General features: G+C 43.0%; 1 protein-coding gene across 1 annotated transcript in view; it reads right to left on the bottom strand.

The window, feature by feature from the left end:
- Positions 1 to 21,227, bottom strand: part of LOC146577371 (NACHT, LRR and PYD domains-containing protein 3-like) — a 42,962-nt gene that overhangs the window by 21,176 nt on the left and 559 nt on the right. Inside the window, exons 2-10 of the mRNA XM_085253717.1 lie at positions 18,284 to 18,413; positions 17,927 to 18,028; positions 16,854 to 16,932; positions 16,505 to 16,691; positions 14,576 to 16,376; positions 11,535 to 11,708; positions 4,572 to 4,748; positions 2,696 to 2,872; positions 1,371 to 1,547 (exon numbers count right to left, since the gene is read on the bottom strand). Of these exons, the coding sequence (XP_085109843.1) occupies positions 1,371 to 1,547; positions 2,696 to 2,872; positions 4,572 to 4,748; positions 11,535 to 11,708; positions 14,576 to 16,376; positions 16,505 to 16,691; positions 16,854 to 16,932; positions 17,927 to 18,028; positions 18,284 to 18,402 (2,993 nt within the window). The 5' untranslated portion in view covers positions 18,403 to 18,413. The remainder of the gene's footprint in view (positions 1 to 1,370; positions 1,548 to 2,695; positions 2,873 to 4,571; positions 4,749 to 11,534; positions 11,709 to 14,575; positions 16,377 to 16,504; positions 16,692 to 16,853; positions 16,933 to 17,926; positions 18,029 to 18,283; positions 18,414 to 21,227) is intronic.

Here is a 21,227-nt window from a genome sequence, read left to right as displayed (position 1 = left end):
TGCTTTGGACACAACCCTCCACACCTATCCCTGGAAAAAGAGCCATGTGTCAGGTCAAACACAAATGCTTTCACTGCTACACATACACATGTAGTAAATGCAGACTACAGATACTATGGCAGTGCCAGGATAGTGAGTGATTGCTGAAAATATTGAAATGTACTCACTTTTTATTATTATTTGTAAATATGTGTACAAATGGTTGTTTTTTGTTTTTTGTACTGTTTTTATCAATAAATTTCAGCAACAAAGGAAATACACCCATGTGTGTTGATTTCTCCCTAAGATGGCAAACTGAAACAAGTTTCCTTGTGGCCCAGGAAACTAACGACTCCAAGTGGCTCAGCATGGCCCCACCTTATTTACATAACAAAAGCAGCAGTTCACAGGTAAACACAGGATATTAGCTAAAAGCCTACCAGCCATTTGGCTGGAAGGCGGGTTTTAAGAGTAGAAAAGCCAAATGACTGCTCTCTGGGACTCTAGGTGTGAATGTGTGTGACGCAGTGAAAAAGAGGATTGTACTGCATATACTGTGACTGACAAACAGAGTTTAAAGAGAAAGGTGTTTGGATTAAAATGGATTATGCTAAAGTGAACGTGCTAATGAAATCTGAACTGACTGAAATGTGAAGTGAAGATAATTCAGATGTAAAAGAGAGAGAGGGGGTGTTAATAAGGTGGGGCTGAAGATCAGTGAAGGGCATGTAAACAGCTGATTGGCTGAGTAGATATCAGATCGACAGTTTCACGGTTTTCCCTGTGGATTATAACTTCAAGAAGATGTGACATTCATCAAGGAATCCTGCTCTCCGGATTATTTCCATGAATACTGAGCTGGATCACATCTACAGGACTGGAATGGCCATCTCACCACCAACCTCACTGTGCACATTCACTTTTTAACCCTTTGTGAGACACTAAAGGTGTAAATCTGCGTATTTATCTATGTTAGTGCAAACTCCTCTAATAGGTTGCTTTGGCCTTTCCAAGTAATATCTTCCCTTGGAGTCTGCAGTCCAGGCTCCTAAAATCATCCTAGTTTAACAAGCACTACAATCTAAAGGAGAGCTGCACTAACAGGTGTGACTGATGAGATCTGACCTGCAAGGATACTCATGTTTATGTATATCAGGACAAGCAGGGAAGACCTGGACATCAACTCTGTCAGGCTGCCTGAGTCCTCTCACCCACATCAGCTCAGAACTCTGCATTATCTACTGAGTCAGACTCAGAGGATCAGGGATCAGAAGTTCTACAAAGAGTAGAACCACACTGCCTGTATAGAGGTCTGTGGGCCTACTGATCCACAGTGTCAGCACAACTTTCACATCATATTCATCTCAGCACAACTAAAACATGTGACTGACCTCAGAGTTTTAAGTCCACATCCTGGACTCTCCAGAAGAACACAAAGATGCTTCACTCCTGAATCCTGCAGCTTGTAGTTGTGACTCAGGTCCAGCTCTCTCAGATGGGAGGGGTTGGACTTCAGTGCTGCTGCAAGATAATCACAGCTGATCTCTGACAAATCACAGTCCTTCAATCTGAATAAAAAAATGAAAGATGTAAGTTTATTAGACAAAGTGTGAGCTTGAAATCATTCAGTGTTTCATCATCTGTTCAGAGCTGAAGAAGGTTCAGAATGTAGAAGTTTAGAAAATGGAAACTCCAAACAGCTGAAGCCAACAGGAAGCAGCTTCAAACAAACAAGACAAAAAACTCGGAATGCTTCACATTAAAGTTGTACATTTATCATAAAAAAATGAAAAAGTCGTGTTTTTCCTTCAAGGAACAACATGGCTTCACTTTTAAAGGTGAAATATGAAAGAAATGGACATATTTGAAGTCCAACACCATTTTCCAGTCACATTATTAAAGCAAAAAACTACAATCTCATTTTCATTCCAACAAGTCATCTTCTGACCCTTTATTATTATTGTTATTATTCAATATTTATAGAGGATGTTTTTAAATTAGGCTCAATTATGTGACAGACATTTCATCCCATATCAGTTTGGCCTCATCCTGGGCCGGATTATCCAGCACACACTCTGACCACAGGCCCAGGGGCCACGCACAGCTGGGCTCCATCCAAGAGACAGGAAACAAACCAACACAATAATAAAAAGCACCGTGTGATCTTCTTACATCTTCAAGACAAACATACATTGCAAACTTTCTTTCTTTTCTTTTTTTTTTTATAAAGCTCTGACTTGTATTATGAGTCTGTGGTCTGGGAGAGAGTCTGTAACGCTCTGTCTGCAAAATACAGTAAATAATGACCAACGTTGGGCAATTAATTATATAGTTACTTCTTCAAAAAAGTTACCGAGTTTTGAAAACAACAAAGTTGTTTTTTTTTTTTTGCAGCTGTTTACCTAAAAATGCAGCCAAGGCGTTTTTTTTTTTTAAATAAACATTTTAAACTATTTACAGAACAATCAGCTGTTCTGATGCCACATAAATTATTTGTATCACTCCAAAAAATAATTTCTGTCCACTATGAGATAAACGAAAACAACAGCCTGATACCTGCAGGTCTGACAACAGGAGATATATCACTGCTGTAACACCTGTACGATTCAGCAGTCGCTTGAATGTCAGTATAATATCAGCCTGATGTCTGCAGTTTAGTGTCAGCACAACTTTCACATCATATTCATCTCAGCACAACTAAAACATGCTGACTGACCTCAGAGTTTCAAGTCCACATCCTGGACTCTCCAGGAAACCACACAGATGCTTCACTCCTGAATCCTGCAGCTTGTAGTTGTTACTCAGGTCCAGCTCTCTCAGATGGGAGGGGTTGGACTTCAGTGCTGCTGCCAGATAATCACAGCTGATCTCTGACAAACCACAGCCCCTCAATCTGTATAAAGAATGAAAGATGTAAGTTTATTAGACAAAGTGTGAGCTTGAAATCATTCAGTGTTTCATCATCTGTTCAGAGCTGAAGAAGGTTCAGAATGTAGAAGTTTAGAAAATGGAAACTCCAAACAGCTGAAGCCAACAGGAAGCAGCTTCAAACAAACACAACAAGAGAAAAAAACTCTGAATGTTTCACATTAAAGTCGTACATTTATCATAAAAACAGGACAAAGACTTGAAAAAGTCGTGTTTTTCCTTCCATGAACCACAAGGCTTCACTTTTAAAGGTGAAGTGTGAAAGAAATGGACATATTTGAAGTCCAACACCTTTTTCCAGTCACATTATTAAAGCAGACAAACTACAAGCTCATTTTCATTCCAACAAGTCATCTTCTGACCTGGACTAACAACACTGGTCTCTATGTGCAGCTGGCTGTGAGACCGGTGCTCAGGGAGCGTCTACAAAGTGCAACACTGAAAGAACATCACACACTCATTTGCTTCCAGCACTTTCACACAAACATCTACTGTCATCATTGTCACCAAACTCTGTGGATCCTTTATTGCAAATTCAAATGGGATCAAATGGTCAGACAAAAGAGGGTTATGAGGAAATATGATGAAATGTTGTGTATTAGCAGCAAGTTACTGAATCATTTTCCTCAGAAAACAAACAAAATGATTGACAAACATGTTTTTACAAACTCAGTGTTGGACTTGGATCAGCAGGATAAGCTGATGTTTAAAGGCATTTGAGTCTCGCTGTATGAGAGTCCAGTTATTACTCAATATTTATGGATGATGTTCTTTCAGTGTTGCACTTTGTAGACGCTCCCTGAGCCTCACAGCCAGCTGCACATGGACCAGCTGACATTACCCGGCATTAGAGGCGGCTGTAAAAAAAATGGATTTTCCTATTTAAATGGTTTTAATTTGAATAAAGCGATGTTGATTCATTCAATCCTGAATCAATTTTTAATATAAATGTATTTTTCCAGAATCTCAGGTTAAAGCTCCCAAAAGTATTTCAACAACAAGCAAACAGATAAAACAGTAAATGAGAGCAGCTAAACACACAAAGATGGAAACACAGAGCGTGGATCGTTCACTTGACGGCACGTACACGGACACGCCGTCGGGGCTGAAAGTGGACAGCTCACAGATCCTGAAGCTGCAGGTTTCATCTGTCTGTCTGTTCTGTTTGATCCTCAGTGACTTTGACACAAAGGCCTCTGCTGTGATGATCACACCTCTGATCAAGTCTCACAGTGTCAGCTTTGTTTTTATACATATGGATATGTGCTGATAAATGATCAGAATTATAATATTTCCCACTGTCTGCTGTGTGCCGTGACCTTTGACCTGCTAAAGACAGTCAGCTGTGGATTATTCATTGTTGTGTCTGATACTTAGAACTGTGAGGAAGAACACTACACAGTTAATCAGGGTCCCCTCTCTCTGAATCAGGAAAGGTGGGCAGGCCGCGTGTGGGCCGCGGGCCATACGTTGAGTCTCACTGTTTGAAATGTGAACATTGTTCTGCTGCAGTCAATGGACTAAACCAGAGAAGAAGAAAACAGACTTTACCATGAAGATCCTCAGTGTGGATCAGTATAATATCAGCCTGATGTCTGCAGTTTAGTGTCAGCACAACTTTCACATCATATTCATTTCAGCACAACTAAAACATGCTGACTGACCTCAGAGTTTCAAGTCCACATCCTGGACTCTCCAGGAAACCACACAGATGCTTCACTCCTGAATCCTGCAGCTTGTAGTTGTTACTCAGGTCCAGCTCTCTCAGATGGGAGGGGTTGGACTTCAGTGCTGCTGCCAGATAATCACAGCTGATCTCTGACAAACCACAGTCCATCAATCTGTATAAAGAATGAAAGATGTAAGTTTATTAGACAAAGTGTGAGCTTGAAATCATTCAGTGTTTCATCATCTGTTCAGAGCTGAAGACAGTTCAGAATGTAGAAGTTTAGAAAATGGAAACTCCAAACAGCTGAAGCCAACAGGAAGCAGCTTCAAACAAACACAACAAGAGAAAAACTTCTGAATGTTTCACATTAAAGTCGTACATTTATCATAAACACAGGGCAGGGATAGCTCAGTAGGTAGAGTGGTGGCCCCATGATCGGAAGGTCGGGGGTTCGACTCCACTGAACGGCTACTCTGAGGTACCCCTGAGCAAGGTATCGTCCCTACACACTGCTCCCCGGGCGCTGCATTGGTGGCTGCCCATTGCTTCACTGGGTGAATGGGTTAAATGCAGAGGAACTATTTCCCTATGGGGACTAACACGCACATTTAAACACAGGACAGAGACTTGAAAAAGTCGTGTTTTTCCTTCAAAAGGTTATATAAAAGGTTGGAACTGTAAAGAAAACAAACATATTTATAATTATATAGTTAATTCTTCAAAAAGGTTACTGAGTTTGTTGCAATAAATACTGAATAGTATCGTTGTTATAAACAACAATACTATTCAGGAAGAAAACCAAACATTGCAGATATTTTTATCATAACTCTGGTTTTACGTGGCCGATCAACACAATTTAAAAACTGGTATAAAGTCCACACTTTGTCCGTCAATTGTTCCGTCTGTCCTGCTCACATCTCCAATGGTTGTACACGTTGTCATTAACGTGGCTTCACTCCACATCAGCCGCTTTGCTAAAACACCGGTGTCGGCACATAAGGACGCTGTCATAGCCTGTCAACGACGTTGATTAGCTGTGTATATACGAATGTGAATCGCATCATTGGCTGGACTATGGGATAAGGTGGCATCGTTCTAATCCCATACGGGAGCAGCCAGTCACTTACTGACTAACACTGCAAAGCAGAATTGTTAAAGTGTTAATTTTAATTTCAATTGAGATTTGATTTTTTTTTTTTTTGTGCGCAACACAGATTTTCTGTGTGCAGAGACCATGCCAGCAGTGTGCAATTGCACGCGCGCAGCTTAGAGAGAACATTGGGCACCACCACAGTTCACTTCAACAAAACTTTACTTCAGATTTGTTTTCATGTTTTGATCCAGTGATGAGAGCCGTTTCCCCCATGTCCAGTCCTTGTACTAAGCTAGGCTAAACATGTCCAGTGCCTGTCTCTGTGCAGCTTTTAATCTGATGTTAATAAAGTAGAAATGGAGGAAGAAGAAAATGACTTCATCAATCAACATGCAGCTACCAACCCAAATGGTGAGGTGGTGGTTAGTTATTACTGTTGTTTATGATCCCCTACATTATCCTACATTCAAATATATTCTCCAGCTACAATAGTGTTTGTGTTCCTAAAAGGATTTCATGAATGTGTTATTGTTCATGTCACATCTGTATGAAACAAAGAGGAAGAGAGGTTTATCCTTCATGATCACAAACTGTTCCAGGATGTAAACCTGAGATCTGTGTGGAGCAGCTGACCTGTACGATGTGCTCAACACAAACATTATTTACCATCAGTTACTGTGTGACTGAACCACGTGGGTGTATGAAACATCGCTTTTAGTTTTAATAGCACATGGCAACATTCAGACGTGAATCTATACAGTAACAATTTGATTTGTTACATTGAGGAGACTGTTGAAGGGAACGATGAGGGGAAACTGTAGCAGCAGCAACAGAAACCAGGAGACAAAGCTGAGGTCTGGGTTCCTCTATGCTACACACAGCCTCCTGCTCCTGTACTTTAGTAAACACATAAATATCTCCAAGTACACTTACTTCAGAAACTCTATTAAACTCATTACAAGTTTAGTTCAGCTTTAAATTACTCACAACATCATCACACGAGTAAACAAAGTAACTCACACAGCTACCAGGGCTCTAGACTAACTTTTTGCCATGGGCGTCTGATCATTTATCAGTACTGATCATTTATCAGTACTGACTTCATCAGAATTGTGAACATCACAGCAGATGCCTTTGTGTGAAAGTAACTGAGAATAAAACACAGAAAAACATGAAGGAGATTTTCCTGGACTGGCTTTTTATAGCAGATAACCTTAAAAATATTCTACAATGTTCTGCATATAAAGTTTAAATTTCTTCAGTATTGAACAACAGAAAAAATAGGCTTTCTTGTCCGAGGTCATTTAAGCGTAAAAAAAAGAAAAAGAAAAGAAAAAGACAGCAGCCACAGCGCTGTAAACAACTGTAGACTGGTGGGTAATAAGCAAATGAATAATACAGAAAACAGAGATTTGAGACGGGAAACTGTTCTTGAAGTACAGAGAGAGAGAGAGCTAGCTGTGCATGAAGTGTGATTTTAATAGTCATGGAAGCAAAACAGGAAAATTCAGCTCGGTGAACCTGCAGCTAAGAATCAGCGCAAAAATACATAATCACAGCGCGGACCGGACGCATCAGAATCGCTAAGCTCCGACAGCGTGTCTGTCTACAGCCGTTGGGTGAGAAAGCCGAGAAAGACAAAGTTGATTCTGATGCGTCGGGTCCGTTCTGTGTTTACGTCTTTGTGTGGAATCCGTGTACCTGCTCTCACATGCTGTTTGGTTGTTGTTGAAATGGTTTTGTGAGCTTTAATCTGAGAATCTGGCGTTTCTGGCAAAACACAGTTATGCCGGGCTCACACTGTGCGATTTTGTCAGTTGCGCGATTCAGCTCCTGCTCAAACTGTACGATTGACTCACAGGGGTTAGAAGTTCGTAGGTCACGATGCAGGGTCTCACACTATACGACCTGATGCTCTGATGCAACCTGAGTGCTCACACTGTGCGTCCATAAAATAAGCAGAGGCGGTGGTGTATGTTTCATGATCAACAACAGCTGGTGTGATTATGCAAACGTGCACCCGGTCAAATCCTTCTGCTCACCGGACCTGGAGTACCTGATGATTAAGTGCCGGCCATTCTGGCTACCGAGGGAATTTACAGCCGTGATTATTACGGCTGTTTACATTCCCCTACAAGCCGACACTGACCGAGCACTCAGGGAACTGTACAGCGCAATCAGCAGTGAGGAAACCGCACACCCAGAGGCAGCGTTTATCACAGCCGGAGACTTTAATAAGGGAAACCTGAAGAAAGTCTCACCAAAACTCCACCAACACATCCATTTCAACACTCGTGGAGACCGGCTACTTGACCACTGCTACACCTCTTTCCGGGATGCGTACATTCGGCCAATCAGATCACCGCTCCATCCTGCTCCTGCCCGCCTACAGGCAGAAGCTGAAACAGGAAGCTCCAACCCGGAGGGCGGTGCACCATTGGACGGACCAATCGGAGTCTACGCTGCGGGACTGTTTTGATCACGCGGACTGGGAAATGTTTCACGTGGCTGCTAGGGACATTGATGAATACACAGACTCAGTCTGCGGATTTACTGTATCAGGAAATGCGTGGAAGATGTCGTCCCATCCAGAACAGTTAAATCCTTCCCAAATCAAAAACCCTGGATTAATGGAGATGTTCGCGCGGCACGGAGCACCGCCTTTGCCTCCGCGAACACATCGGACTACAAACACGCACAGTACCAACTCCGGAAGACGATCAAAGCAGCCAAACACTAGTACAGGGACAGGGTGGAGCAACAGTTTGACAACGCTCGGAGTATGTGGCAGGGACTAAACACGATCACAGACTTTAGAGGGAAAACCAGCACACCGCAGACCACGGCCTCTCTGTGTGAGGATCTAAACGTATTCTACGCTAGATTCGACACAGCGAACACCATGAGACCGGACAGTGTGCGCAACGCGGATGACGTCAGTGCGCACACTGTGTCTGAGGAGGATGTGCGGAAGTGCTTCAGGAAGGTGAACGCGCGCAAAGCTACTGGTCCGGACGGGATTCCCGGCCGCGTCCTCAAGTCATGCGCGGCTCAGCTGGCTGGAGTGTTCACACACATCTTCAACCTTTCCCTCTGTCTGTCTGTAGTCCCAGCCTGCTTCAAAATGGCCACCATTGTCCCTGTACCCAAATCCTCCACCATCTCCTCATTGAACGACTGGCGACCTGTAGCCCTGACCCCCATCATAAGCAAATGCTTCGAGAAGCTGGTCAGGGACTTCATCTGCTCTGCACTACCCGACTCACTGGACCCTCTACAGTTCGCATACCGCCACAACAAGTCCACTGATGATGCCATAGCCCTAACACTACATACTGCCCTGTCACACCTGGAGAAGAGAGACACGTATGTGAGAATGCTGTTTGTAGATTACAGCTCAGCATTCAATACCATCGTTCCCTCGAAGCTGGACAGGAAACTGCAGGATCTAGGACTGAGCAGCTCCCTCTGCAGCTGGATCCTTAGCTTCCTGTCTGACAGACGCCAAGTGGTCAGACTGGGCAGCATCACCTCATCCCCCATCACACTGAACACTGGTGCTCCACAGGGGTGTGTACTGAGCCCTCTCCTGTACTCACTCTACACCTACGACTGCACAGCCACTAACAACTCCAACATCATTGTGAAGTTTGCGGACGACACTACAGTGGTGGGTCTTATCACCAACGGTGATGAGATGGCCTACAGGGAGGAGGTCAGCGCCCTGACCCACTGGTGTCAAGACAACCATCTCACACTCAACGTCGCAAAGACAAAGGAGTTGATAGTGGACTTCTGGAGGTGCAGAGAAGTACCCACCCCCATCACCATCAACGGCGCTGCTGTGGAGAGAGTGAGCAGCTTCCGGTTCCTTGGTGTACATCTGGCTGAGGATCTTACGTGGTCAGTACACACAAACAAAACAGTGAAGAAGGCGCAGCAGTGCCTCTTCTTTCTCAGGAGACTGAAAAGATTTGGCATGAACCCCGCATCCTCAGGACCTTCTATCACTGTGCCATTGAGAGCATCCTCACTGGCTGCATCACCACCTGGTATGGCAACAGCACCGCCTACAACTGCAAAGCTCTCCAGCGAGTAGTGCGGTGCTCTGAACGGATAATTGGAGGTGAGCTTCCCTCCCTCCAAGACATCTACAGGAAGCGCTGCCTGAGGAAAGCGGGGAGGATCATCAAGGACTCCATTCACCCCAGCCATAAACTGTTCAGACTACTTCCATCAGGAAGGAGGTTCTGCAGCATCCGGTCCCGAACCAGCAGACTGAGAGACGGCTTCTTCCACCAGGCCATCAGACTGCTGAACACGTCATAGACACCTCAGCTTCACTACTGGAACTTCAACATTATGCACTCCATACTGTACAGTAATGCCACTGTTTTGCACATGTCTCAACTCTGTATATTTTTATATATTTTATTTTATTGTTTACTCTATTTAATTTGTAAAATATGTGTATATACACACACACACACACACACGTAGAAAAACATTTAGTATACACATCCAGAAATGCATATACTATTATATATTGTACATATATTTATTAGTTTCAGATGTAGCCATTCTTGTATTTTCTTGTTTACGTTATTGTATTTTGCACAACTCTGTTGCTTGTGAAGCTCGCACACAAGAATTTCACTCACATGTGCTGTACCAATGTACCTGCACATGTGATGTGACAATAAAAGTGATTTGATTTGATTTGATTTGAAATGAAGGTTATAACAGAAATTCTGTCGCTCGCTCTCCCTCTCTGTCTTTCACTCACACAGACACGCACACCACCACCATCAACTTTGCTAAATTGCTAATGAAAAACCTTGATCAGGCAGCTGTGATTGAGCAGCAATGTAGATCCAAATATTTCCACGGTTGTTGTGGTCGTGATAATTTTGTGAGGCCACATCGAAAAGGCTCAGATGAGCTTTCCAAAGTTCTACAAGTGCCTCCATCACTTGTGTCCAGATCACACGCTGCACTGCCGTGCTGTGCCGTCTTTTTCGCTGACATTTGTGTTTGCGCATGCGCAGTGTGAGATACTGCGGTGACACCCTCACGACGGTCGCGAGGATTTCAAGCAGGTTTGAAATCCTCACGACCAAGCGATTGATGATCGGGAGCTGGTCGTGAGGTGTCAATCGCTTCTCGTTACCCCACGTATACTACAAGATGCATGACACACGATGAAGGCCAAAATCGGGCCGATCGCCAAAACGGTCGCACGACTCAAAAATCGGCTCAAAATGGGCCAAAAATTGCACAGTGTGAGCCCAGCATTATATTTAAAAGTCGATTCAGGATTTAATGAATTGATATTGCTTTATTCAAGCTACTCACCTCCCACTTCCACCTGCACTTTCAACTGGACCACGGCCAATCAGAGAGGTGCCGCCCCTTACCATATCTGATTGGTTTAGTCCACGATAGGGGCATAATGTGTGTCTGTTGTTGACCACAGGGAAGGTTGCAGATTTTTTTTTTTTTTTGCTAACCGAACAGTTGGTCGCACAGGTGCAACCAAATATTTTTTTTAGTCGCACCACTGAAAAATTTGGTCGCATTTGCGACCAAATTGGTCGCACTCTAGAGCCCTAGCTACTGTTCAAGTTTAGTCATCTTTAATACAAATATACCTCATTATTATGAATCTCACACCCACCTGCTCATTGAACTGAACAATAATTCTGTTTTACCATTGAAACAAAATATGTGACTGTAAAAAATTCTTCAGACAGTAATTAAGAATCTCCTAAGCAATCCAAAGATAAAGAAAAGTTCACCTGCCAATTCTATAAAGCTTGGTTGTTTATACAATAATATCTTTTAATGATATGTTTGGATCCTGACCTGAGAGTTTCCAGTGTACAATGTGGACTCTGCAGTGCAGCAGACAGAAGCTTCACTCCTGAATCCCGCAGGTCATTGTTACTCAGGTCCAGCTCTTTCAGACTAGAGGACTGGGAGTTGAGAACTGAGGACAGAGCATCACAGCTTCTCTCTGAGAGGTTACAGCCACTCAGTCTGGAAGAAAACAAACAAATTAATTAAATCAGTCAAATGAAACATTTTTTAATGCCAGCATGCAATACAATTATTGGTTAACTAAATAGCTTCATTAAAACACAACTCTTCTTCTATATCAGCACTTACTCCTTGTAAGCTCCACCTGCTCCACCTTCTGAGTCAGAAGACATGAAAACAAACTGTAAATCTAGTAGAAACATGATTGGAAATCTTCTCAGATCCATTTGTACATTTAGAGCCTGATCCTGAAATATAGCAGCACTGACATTCACAGCAGCAAAGGGTTCTTGCTGATCTGAGCTGGCTTGGCCCTGGCTTATTGAAGATTAAAGAAAGTGGAATCAGCTGTTCAAAACCCCACAAGACTGCCCGCTGTGACTGAAACAATGGGGCGGATCGTGACTTCTCAAAATGAGCTCATTGAACGCACCACGGATAAGATCTTGAAGAAGCTCATGGCGGTCGTGAGTTCTCAGACTTTGCTCATTGAGTGCAAAACAGATAACCTCTCGGAGAAGCTCGTGGCTCTCCAACGGGAGATTGAGAAACGAGTGACCGACTGTTAGATCAGCTGTGAAATTGACATGCAGTTGTTCGCACCAAAGAAAACCACCATCATTTCATGCGGCTAACATACTGGCGCCAGCTGTGGTCTCAAGGCTGGAGCTGAACATAACAAATCTCACCCTGATAACAGACGGTGTTTAGACTGTTCCTTCCCATCCTAAGCATGCCTATCCCCTCCCGATGCAGACGATGGGTCGAGGGGACCAGCGCTAATGCTTCAGGCCCGGATGCGCTGTCTACACCGGCTGTCTCTTACCTTTTACCCATCCCTTTTGCTTGTCATGTGTTTCTATGGCGTATTAAGAGTTTTCATGTGCTCTGCGCTAAGGTCATTTTTTTCTGTTCTCAAACTAATCTCCCTGTTGGAGCTCAGTCTGGGGGGAGTTCTTTTTTCTCCTCATCTTTCCTGATGTTGTGCATTTTCCGCTGTTCGGTTCCGGGTCGCTGCTCTAGCGGCTGACCGGCCAGCTACCTAGCCTGACCTGTTTCCCCAATGTGATGTTTGTGTATTGTATGTACGGTTGGCAAGGTCAGTATCCTAATTGCCCCTTGAAAATAAATACAGTGTTCTGAATCTGAATCTGAAAAGATTACAGAAGACGACTCTGTTCAGTAAATATTACGCTCATGCTGTCAAGAAATACCAAAGGTAGGTAAAACTCTGGTTGTTGCAGCCATCCAGTATGACATGCTTTGTACTGTTCTGCTGCAGTTTGTGACATCTGGTGGATGAGTTGTGAAGGATGATGAAAGAAACACTTCACTCAATGTTTTTCTTCTAAACTGGATGTAATTTTGGCAGCCGAGAGTTTTTCACAATCTATCCTGGCTGCAAATAGGAACACAACAAATAACTAACTTTACCCACTTGGATCCTTATCATTCAAGATTGTGAAAAGATTCTCTACTCAGAGAATACTGGTGATTTTAGATGAGAGAGATGATTTGGAAGATGATGAAGGAGAAGAGTTTTCAGAACTTGAGGCCTTTTGTCTTCACTGTATAGGACAGAGGAGACAGGAAGGGAGGGTGAAGTGAGGAGAATAACACACAGGAAATTGTCTTGGGCAGACTCAAACCAGGCCCTGGAGTCACGACTCTAACTTTCAGTACATGGGTCACCTGCTCAGCCAGGTAAGCTAGTCAGCAGTGTGTGAGTTAATTTGAAGACAATGATGACTATAACTCAGGTAAATAAAAATACTTATCATCAACCAACAAGGGGAAAACAGTGAGCTTGAATGACCAAGCTTTGACCAAGGGTGGCTCACTCCTCGGTCTTCTTGCCCAAGGAGTGAACCACCCTGCATGGCTATCAATGTGGTGCAACCAAGGCCATCATACAGTACAGGCCATTCAAGCTGATTTTTAACTTAAAAATCATCTAGATTAGGATATGTTGGCTGATCTGAATTGTGTTCTAGATGCAATCACAACAAACAGAGAGCTGTTGTGTGTCCAAGGTGAACAGGAAGAATATATACATGCATAAAGTCAATAAAGTCAGGTTTGCTTTAGACTGTGCTGCAGTTTATCATCAAAGACTGACAAACAGGCACCATGCTGCCAATAAATGGCATCAAGTCTGACTTGAATTTTTTCTTTTTTTTCTTTTTTGTTTTTAATCAAGATTAAATTTCATAGCAACCACAGGAGAGATAACCAGGGAAGGTGTGCTTGAGGGGATATAGCTAAAACAGCTGGTTTCAGACTGAAGATGAACTGAGGTGCTGCACCCAAGTCTGCAGGTTCAGGGAGGGACAAACATCTGCTGCAACCAGATTGGAGTGAGAGGAGAGAGCAGGCCAACAACAACAAAGAAACAACAAACACACTGTGGAAGACTGAAGCAGAGTTTAGTTTAAAGTGGAACTAAGGATGTTTCTCTGGCTGCTATGATTCACTGAGTAATTCAAATGCTTTCTTTAATGCAGGACCCACCATCCATGCATGTAAAAGCAAGTGTTTCACCAATATTTGTGACTAAAAATAGACCTGCAGTAGAAATGTATCTAGGAGCATGCATGTGAATATAAAGTATCACAACATAAGGCACATGCAGTCTAAGTTTTTAAACATAGACTGATAACATAACAGCAGCAGTGATGATCAAAGTTTATGGTGAATTCAGCGTCTCGAGTACACCAAGTACTTGAGGCATCAAAGAGGTCACAGTTGTCTTGGAGAAATCCCAAAACTTTAGGATACAAATTCATAAAAAGACAGAAAGCCTGGTGAAATAAATTACTGACACAGTTGGATGTTAAAAGTAAAGACATGAGTACAAATGTACTCACAGAGCTTTGTTGGAGGCTTTGACCACTGGCAGCAGCCTCAGAAAAGCCTCCTCTGAAGCAGAGTATTTCTTCAGGTCAAACACATCCAGATCTTTTTCTGATGACAGTAAGATGAAGGCCAGAGCTGACCACTGAGCAGGAGACAGTTCATCTGTGGAGAGACTTCCTGATCTCAGGGACTGTTGGATCTCCTCCACTAGAGAACAATCATTCATTTCATTCAGACAGTGGAACAGATTGATGCTTTTCTCTGCAGACAGATTCTCATTGAGCTTCTCCTTGATGTACTGGACTGTTTCCTGATTGGTCAGTGAGCTACTTCCTGTCTGTGTCAGCAGACCTCGTAGGAGAGTCTGATTGGTCTGCAGTGAAAGACCCAGGAGGAAGCGGAGGAACAAGTCCAGGTGTCCATTTGGACTCTGTAAGGCCTTGTTCACAGCACTCTGGTGGAGAGATTGAAGTTTTGGTTTGTTAAATAGTTTAGACCATGTATAGGTTGTTTGTTGTTCTTCCAGCAGATTGAGTCCAGAGTTGATGAAGGTGCGATGGACATGAAGAGCAGCCAGAAACTCCTGAACACTGAGATGAACAAAGCAGAACACCTTGTCCTGGTACAGTCCTCTCTCCTCTTTAAAGATCTGTGTGAACACTCCTGAGTACACTGAGGCTGCTCTGATATCGATGCCACACTCTGTCAGGTCTGATTCATAGAAGATCAGGTTTCCTTTCTGCAGCTGATCAAAAGCCAGTTTTCCCAGTGACGTAATCATCTTCCTGCTCTCTGGACTCCAGTGTGGATCTGTCTCAGCTCCTCCATCATACTTGACCTTCTTCACTCTGGCCTGAACCACCAGGAAGTGGATGTACATCTCAGTCAGGTTCTTGGGCAGCTCTCCTCCCTCTCTGGTTTCCAGCACATCCTCCAGAACTGTAGCAGTGATCCAGCAGAAGACTGGGATGTGACACATGATGTGGAGGCTTCGAGCTTTCTTGATGTGGGAGATGATCCTGCTGGCCTGCTCCTCATCTCTGAACCTCTTCCTGAAGTACTCCTCCTTCTGTGGGTCAGTGAACCCTCTGACCTCTGTCACCATGCCAACACAGTCAGGAGGGATCTGATTGGCTGCTGCAGGTCGTGTGGTTATCCAGAGGCGAGAAGAGGGAAGCAGTTTCCCCCTGATGAGGTTTATCAGCAGCACATCCACTGAGGTGGACTTTCTAGGGTCAGTTAGGATTGTAGTTTTGTGGAAGTCCAGAGGAAGTCGACACTCATCCAGACCATCAAAGATGAACACAACCTGGAAGTCTTCAAAGCTGCAGATTCCTGCTTCTTTGGTTTCAGTAAAGAAGTGATGAACAAGTCCCACCAAGCTGAACTTTTCCTCTTTCAGCACATTCAGCTCTCTGAAAGTGAATGGAAATATGAACTGGATGTCCTGGTTGGCTTTGTCTTCAGCCCAGTCCAGGGTGTATTTCTGTGTTAAGACTGTTTTCCCAATGCCAGCCACTCCCTTTGTCAGCACTGTTCTGATTGGTTCGTTTCTTCCAGGTGAGGCTTTAAAGAGGTCTTCTTGTCTGATTGTTGTTTCTGGTCTGTCTGGTTTCCTGGATGCTGTTTCAATCTGTCTGACCTCATGTTCATCATTGACCTCTCCAGTCCCTCCCTCAGTGATGTAGAGCTCTGTGTAGATGTGATTCAGAAGGGTTGGGTTTCCTGCTTTAGCGATCCCCTCAAACACACACTCAAACTTCTTCTTCAGCTTAGACTTAAGGTTACGATGATAAACTGGAGCTTGAAGTTCTGAAAGAGAAGAAAAATAAACACTGAATTCCAAAAAGAACTAATCTTTAAAACATGTTGCTCCATCTTCCATCTCTGGAAAATGTTCATTTATCCAGCAGCTTAAATCTTTACAGAAATCCTCTTACTGCTCTGCAGACGGTCAGCCAGCTCCTCCTGCTTCATTCTCCTCAGGAAGTCCACTATGATCTTCACAAATGCCTCTCTGCTGCTGCTTTTCTGACTCTCTAAGCATTCTGGGTAACCTGGACTCAGAACCTTCTGGATCTTCTTCAGCTCGTTCTTCACAAAAGTGATGATGTTGTCCTCCAGCAGCTGGAACAGAATACTTTATGAATGAGCCAATCAGACTGAAATCATGGAGCCAAACATCAGATCCATGTTGGACACACTGACGATCCACTGGTCTACAAAGAGCAGCATGGAGATGACAGTGAACAGAACAGATGTAACAGTAGTTGTTGTACATGTACAGACCATAAATATGGAGTCCAGCTGTGTTTGATGCTGCTGGGCAGACTGACCACTGGGAACCTCTGAGCTCTGCTGGTCCACTCTGTGGAGGAACCATGAAGAATTAGTTCAAGCACAGGATAAAGATCCAGGAGTTTCTGCTCAAATAACTTCATCTGAATCAAGTCTGTCAAGTTTTAAACTCTCAGATTGTGAACATATCAGTAATTTTCAGTCTGTTTTCATGGACGTCCTTTCAGTGGTGATGTCAGGGATGATTTTGAAGAAGCTCATTAAACTGAACCATCAGCAGATCACTGCTCCAAAACCAGAACATGATCCGAGGTCACCCTCCACCACCAGAACACCAGCTTTAGTAACGTGGTAGATCAGTGTAGTACAGATCAATAACTGATGAGTCATTTGATCAAAATCACTGAGTGCTTCACGTCTGACCCTGTGATGCTTCTGTAGACATTTTGCATATTTAATGAATGTGTGACAGTTTTACATTCATTCTATGAACACAGTGGAAATGTTGTGTTATAGTCTCCATGTTTTTTCCAGCATCATAAATTCTTAAGTTCAGAAAATTACATTCTTTCTTCACAGCTGAAAAACAACAACATTTATTCTCTATTGAAATCTGCATCGTCCACTCCAAAGGTCACAATCTGAAGGTAACATCTGGTTTTGTTCCCTGTGGTTAACTCTGAGCATCAGTATGGTGGGATTTATCCACTACATCCACACCACTGTGGTTCAGTGTTGTCCTGATGGAGTAACAGCAGCCAGTATGATCCAGGCTTTAGCTGCTGGGTCTCTGTGTGACCTCTCAGACTGTTTAACAGATCAGACACAAAGAGAATCAGAGCAGCTCTGTTCTTTAAAGACAAACATGAACCCACTCAGGTCACACTTTCCCCACAGATATGAGCATCACTGTCCTCAAACAGCAAATGACCAAGTCTAACATTTGGATCTTTTCTCTTTCATTGTTTTCTTTTTAATGAATCTTTGTAACAATCTGAGGATGTTTCAGGTCATATTTATCCAGGAAACACAAACATGTAAAGGAGTCATCACAGCTCTCTGACCTCGTTGCTCCAGGTTCAGCACTGAAGGCTGGAGGGCGATCTTTGGACCGGTCACTCCTCACAGATGGACAGCTGGACCCTGCAGACTGTGACCTCTGACCTCTGCAGACACAAACATGATTGAAGCAGCTGTGATCACACAGACTGCAGATAATGCAGCTGTTTCCTGTAAGTAAAATCCTCTTAGATTAGAGTTCAGCTTTTTACAGGAAAACTGGACAAAAGAGATTTTTGTAATAAACTCATTTTCATTTCCTCTCAGCTCACAAACACAGTCAGACAATCAACCAGAATCAACACTGATTATAATGTCAGTGCAGAATTATTTCTGTTACTCAGTGAGTTCAGCTCTCTGACCTCGTTGGTACAGGTTCACCACTGAAGTCTGGATTATGACCTTTGGACCCGTCACTCCTCACAGACGGACAGCTGGACCCTGCAGACTCTGCTCTGTCCTCCTCTTCCTCCATCATCATCTTCAGTCAGTCTGAGAGGTAAACCACAAACACTCAGTGAGTTCACATTAACAGGAGTCACTGAGTTACAGTCACAGGCAGCTCCAGCAATGATCCACTGATGTGTTTTTATTCCATGTAAGAATGTTGTTATTGACAGAGATGACGTTTGTGTGTCAGTGATGCAGTGACTGTTGTTGTTACCTGTACAGGCTGGTTAGACTCTATGAAACAGATCATACAGATCTCTGCATGTTAGAAGAGACTATTAAAGGTCATGAATGAGACAAAGGCAGGGAGGCGTCCTTTACAGCTAAACAGCCAAGTGAGAGAACAGCCAGCACCTCTACATTTATCACATTATACAGCACATGTATGATACTGACAGGGATGAGAAGAATTTAGTGATTCTGATTCCATCATTGATAATACTTATTGATAGGTTTTGTATTGTTGATATTCATTTATGCTTAGAAATATTTACTCATATATGCTTAGAAGTATATAATCATTTGTAGATTGAAAGAATGTCTCATGAGGGGAGTGCGTTCACTCCTCTAGAGTGTTCTGGCATAGATCACACCTCCTAGCTTGCTGATATATGGGTTACCAAACACACGTATATCTCTTTAAGTATAGGGCTTTGGAGTTGACGTCACGCCGCAATGCATTGTGGGAGCGCGGCACCATTTTCGGGGTCTACGAATCAAATCAAACACAATGTGTTGGAACGACGATTACAAGATGCTTAAAAGCTGCTCAATAGAGAATGGACTGTATAGAGACCGATTGCGTCCAGAGGCGAAGCAGCGGTACTTGCAGAAAATAGCGTGCATTGGAAATGTGGACCCGTATGAAATACGGCCGTGGAGTAGAAACCCTGAAGACCAACCGCTATTGACGTAGCCTGATATATTTCATACCTTATCTGTGGAATCAGCGCGTACAAGTCGTCATTCAAACAAAGGTAAGTCAGCTCGAGTACTGCATGTGAAATGCATTTGATTTCCCTGCAAACATTCACATTAGTGCAGCATAAATTCATTCATGAGGGGAAATTACAGTGAGAACGTGTGGAGGCTGTTAGAGGGATAACATAGTGAGTTCAGTGCATTGATGTGACACTGTCCTGAAGGATTTAGTTATTCTCTATGGTTAAAGAAATTGCACTAATTAATTCACATTTATTATAAATCATTCTAATTATACATCTTGCTTCTATATTTGTATCTTGTGTCACTAAAAATACATTTTATTTTAGTTTTATACATTGATTAATGACCTGCAGAATCTCCTTATCATATTAAGTGATTCATAATTGTCACTTTATGCTTTCTCCATCTTGAAAGTGATGACATCCTTGCATTACATACTTTAGGTTCATTTTCTGCAGGCAGGTTTCTGACAGAGAACAGACAGATTTACACTATAACATGCAGCGTTCTATAGATGGACACATAAAGAAATGAAAAATTACATGTATGTGCTAACTTTCTTGACACTTTGTTACATTTATGATAAAGTAGATAAAACACATTTGTGTCGGCCTTGGCTCATAGTTCTTGTCTTTAAATGAACTTTGTCTGTGTGTGTTTCAGGTGCTGCACTCTCAAAGACTGAATGAACCAGCATTGCAGCCATGGGTCACTGTGAGCATCACAGGGAAGGTTGAAGCCGCCCACTGCACCTGTAAGGCTGGAGTCGCAGAGACCTGCACCCACGTCACTGCTCTTCTGTCTAAAGTAGACAGAACAGTGTTGATCTGTGGCACAAGGACTGTTACAGATGAACCTGCATACTGGGTTTTGCTGGGTAATGTGACCAAGATACAGCCAGAGGTTGGCCATAAGATAGACTTCTCCTCTTCAGCTGCCCAAAAAAGGCTCTTGATCAAAACATAGACAGACCATCTGTATTGAAAGGTAAAAGGAGCCTCAAAACAGAAAAATCCCACCTGCTACTGTGGAGGAGTTGTCACTGCTATAATGCCATGATGTTTTATCTAGGGGTCTAGATTTATGGTACTCTTTGTGTGTATGTAGACGTCATATGTTAATGAACTTATGCATATTCATGTAACCTCAATAAAAGAACAGTGGTACGGGAGAACGGACGAGAGCGACTGGGGTCAAGCGAAGGAACGGCGCTTTGTCCGGTCATTTCTCCCATGCACGAGAAACATGAAGTCTTTGCCTACTTGTGTCTTGCTTTGCAGTGTAATTATATTGTCTTCAACGTTCCAGCGAATAGGTTCAAGCTACAAACCTATCACTTATTGATTCTCAGTAGCTCTGCTTTGACAGTCACCACCATCACTGAGCAGCATATCAAAGACATTTGTGCACATTAACTGCATGTTGTGGGTCAAATGTTTGTGCATGTTGGAGGCATTTCCTCTTTGTTGTGATCAGTGTTGGTCATTACTCAAAACAGTCATTATTACACATATTACACAGAACACTTTAATTAAAAGTAATGGAGTACATTACTTCATTACTCCTCATAACATTACTTTGATGTTACTGTGTAAAATGAACAAATGAGCATGTAACAACATAAAGCTGAGGTACAGCCCCACACACCAACACAGATCCTGATGAGGTCACGTGATGTTTCTCTGAGTGTTTATGAACACAAATCAAAGATGAAACAGCACAAAGACACTTCAAAGTGATTCTACTGTAGAAACATGAACAGGTAGAAACCTGCAGCCTGACTGCTCATCACTTTGTTACCTGTTCAAGTTCAGCAGCAGCAGCTCACTTTATCACGGTGCTGGTCTGAGGTCAGTGTTTACTCAGCTTTAACCTCACTCTGGGTTCTTGGCTAGCTTAGTGTTAGCTTAG

Source organism: Mchenga conophoros, linkage group LG3 (assembly GCF_057382185.1).
Source record: "Mchenga conophoros isolate Kocher_MC1m ecotype Shallow Benthic linkage group LG3, M_conophoros_male_GT1.1, whole genome shotgun sequence".
NCBI lineage: Eukaryota > Metazoa > Chordata > Actinopteri > Cichliformes > Cichlidae > Mchenga > Mchenga conophoros.
Note: the sequence above shows the minus strand (reverse complement) of the source record. Positions and strands in the feature narration are given on the sequence as shown.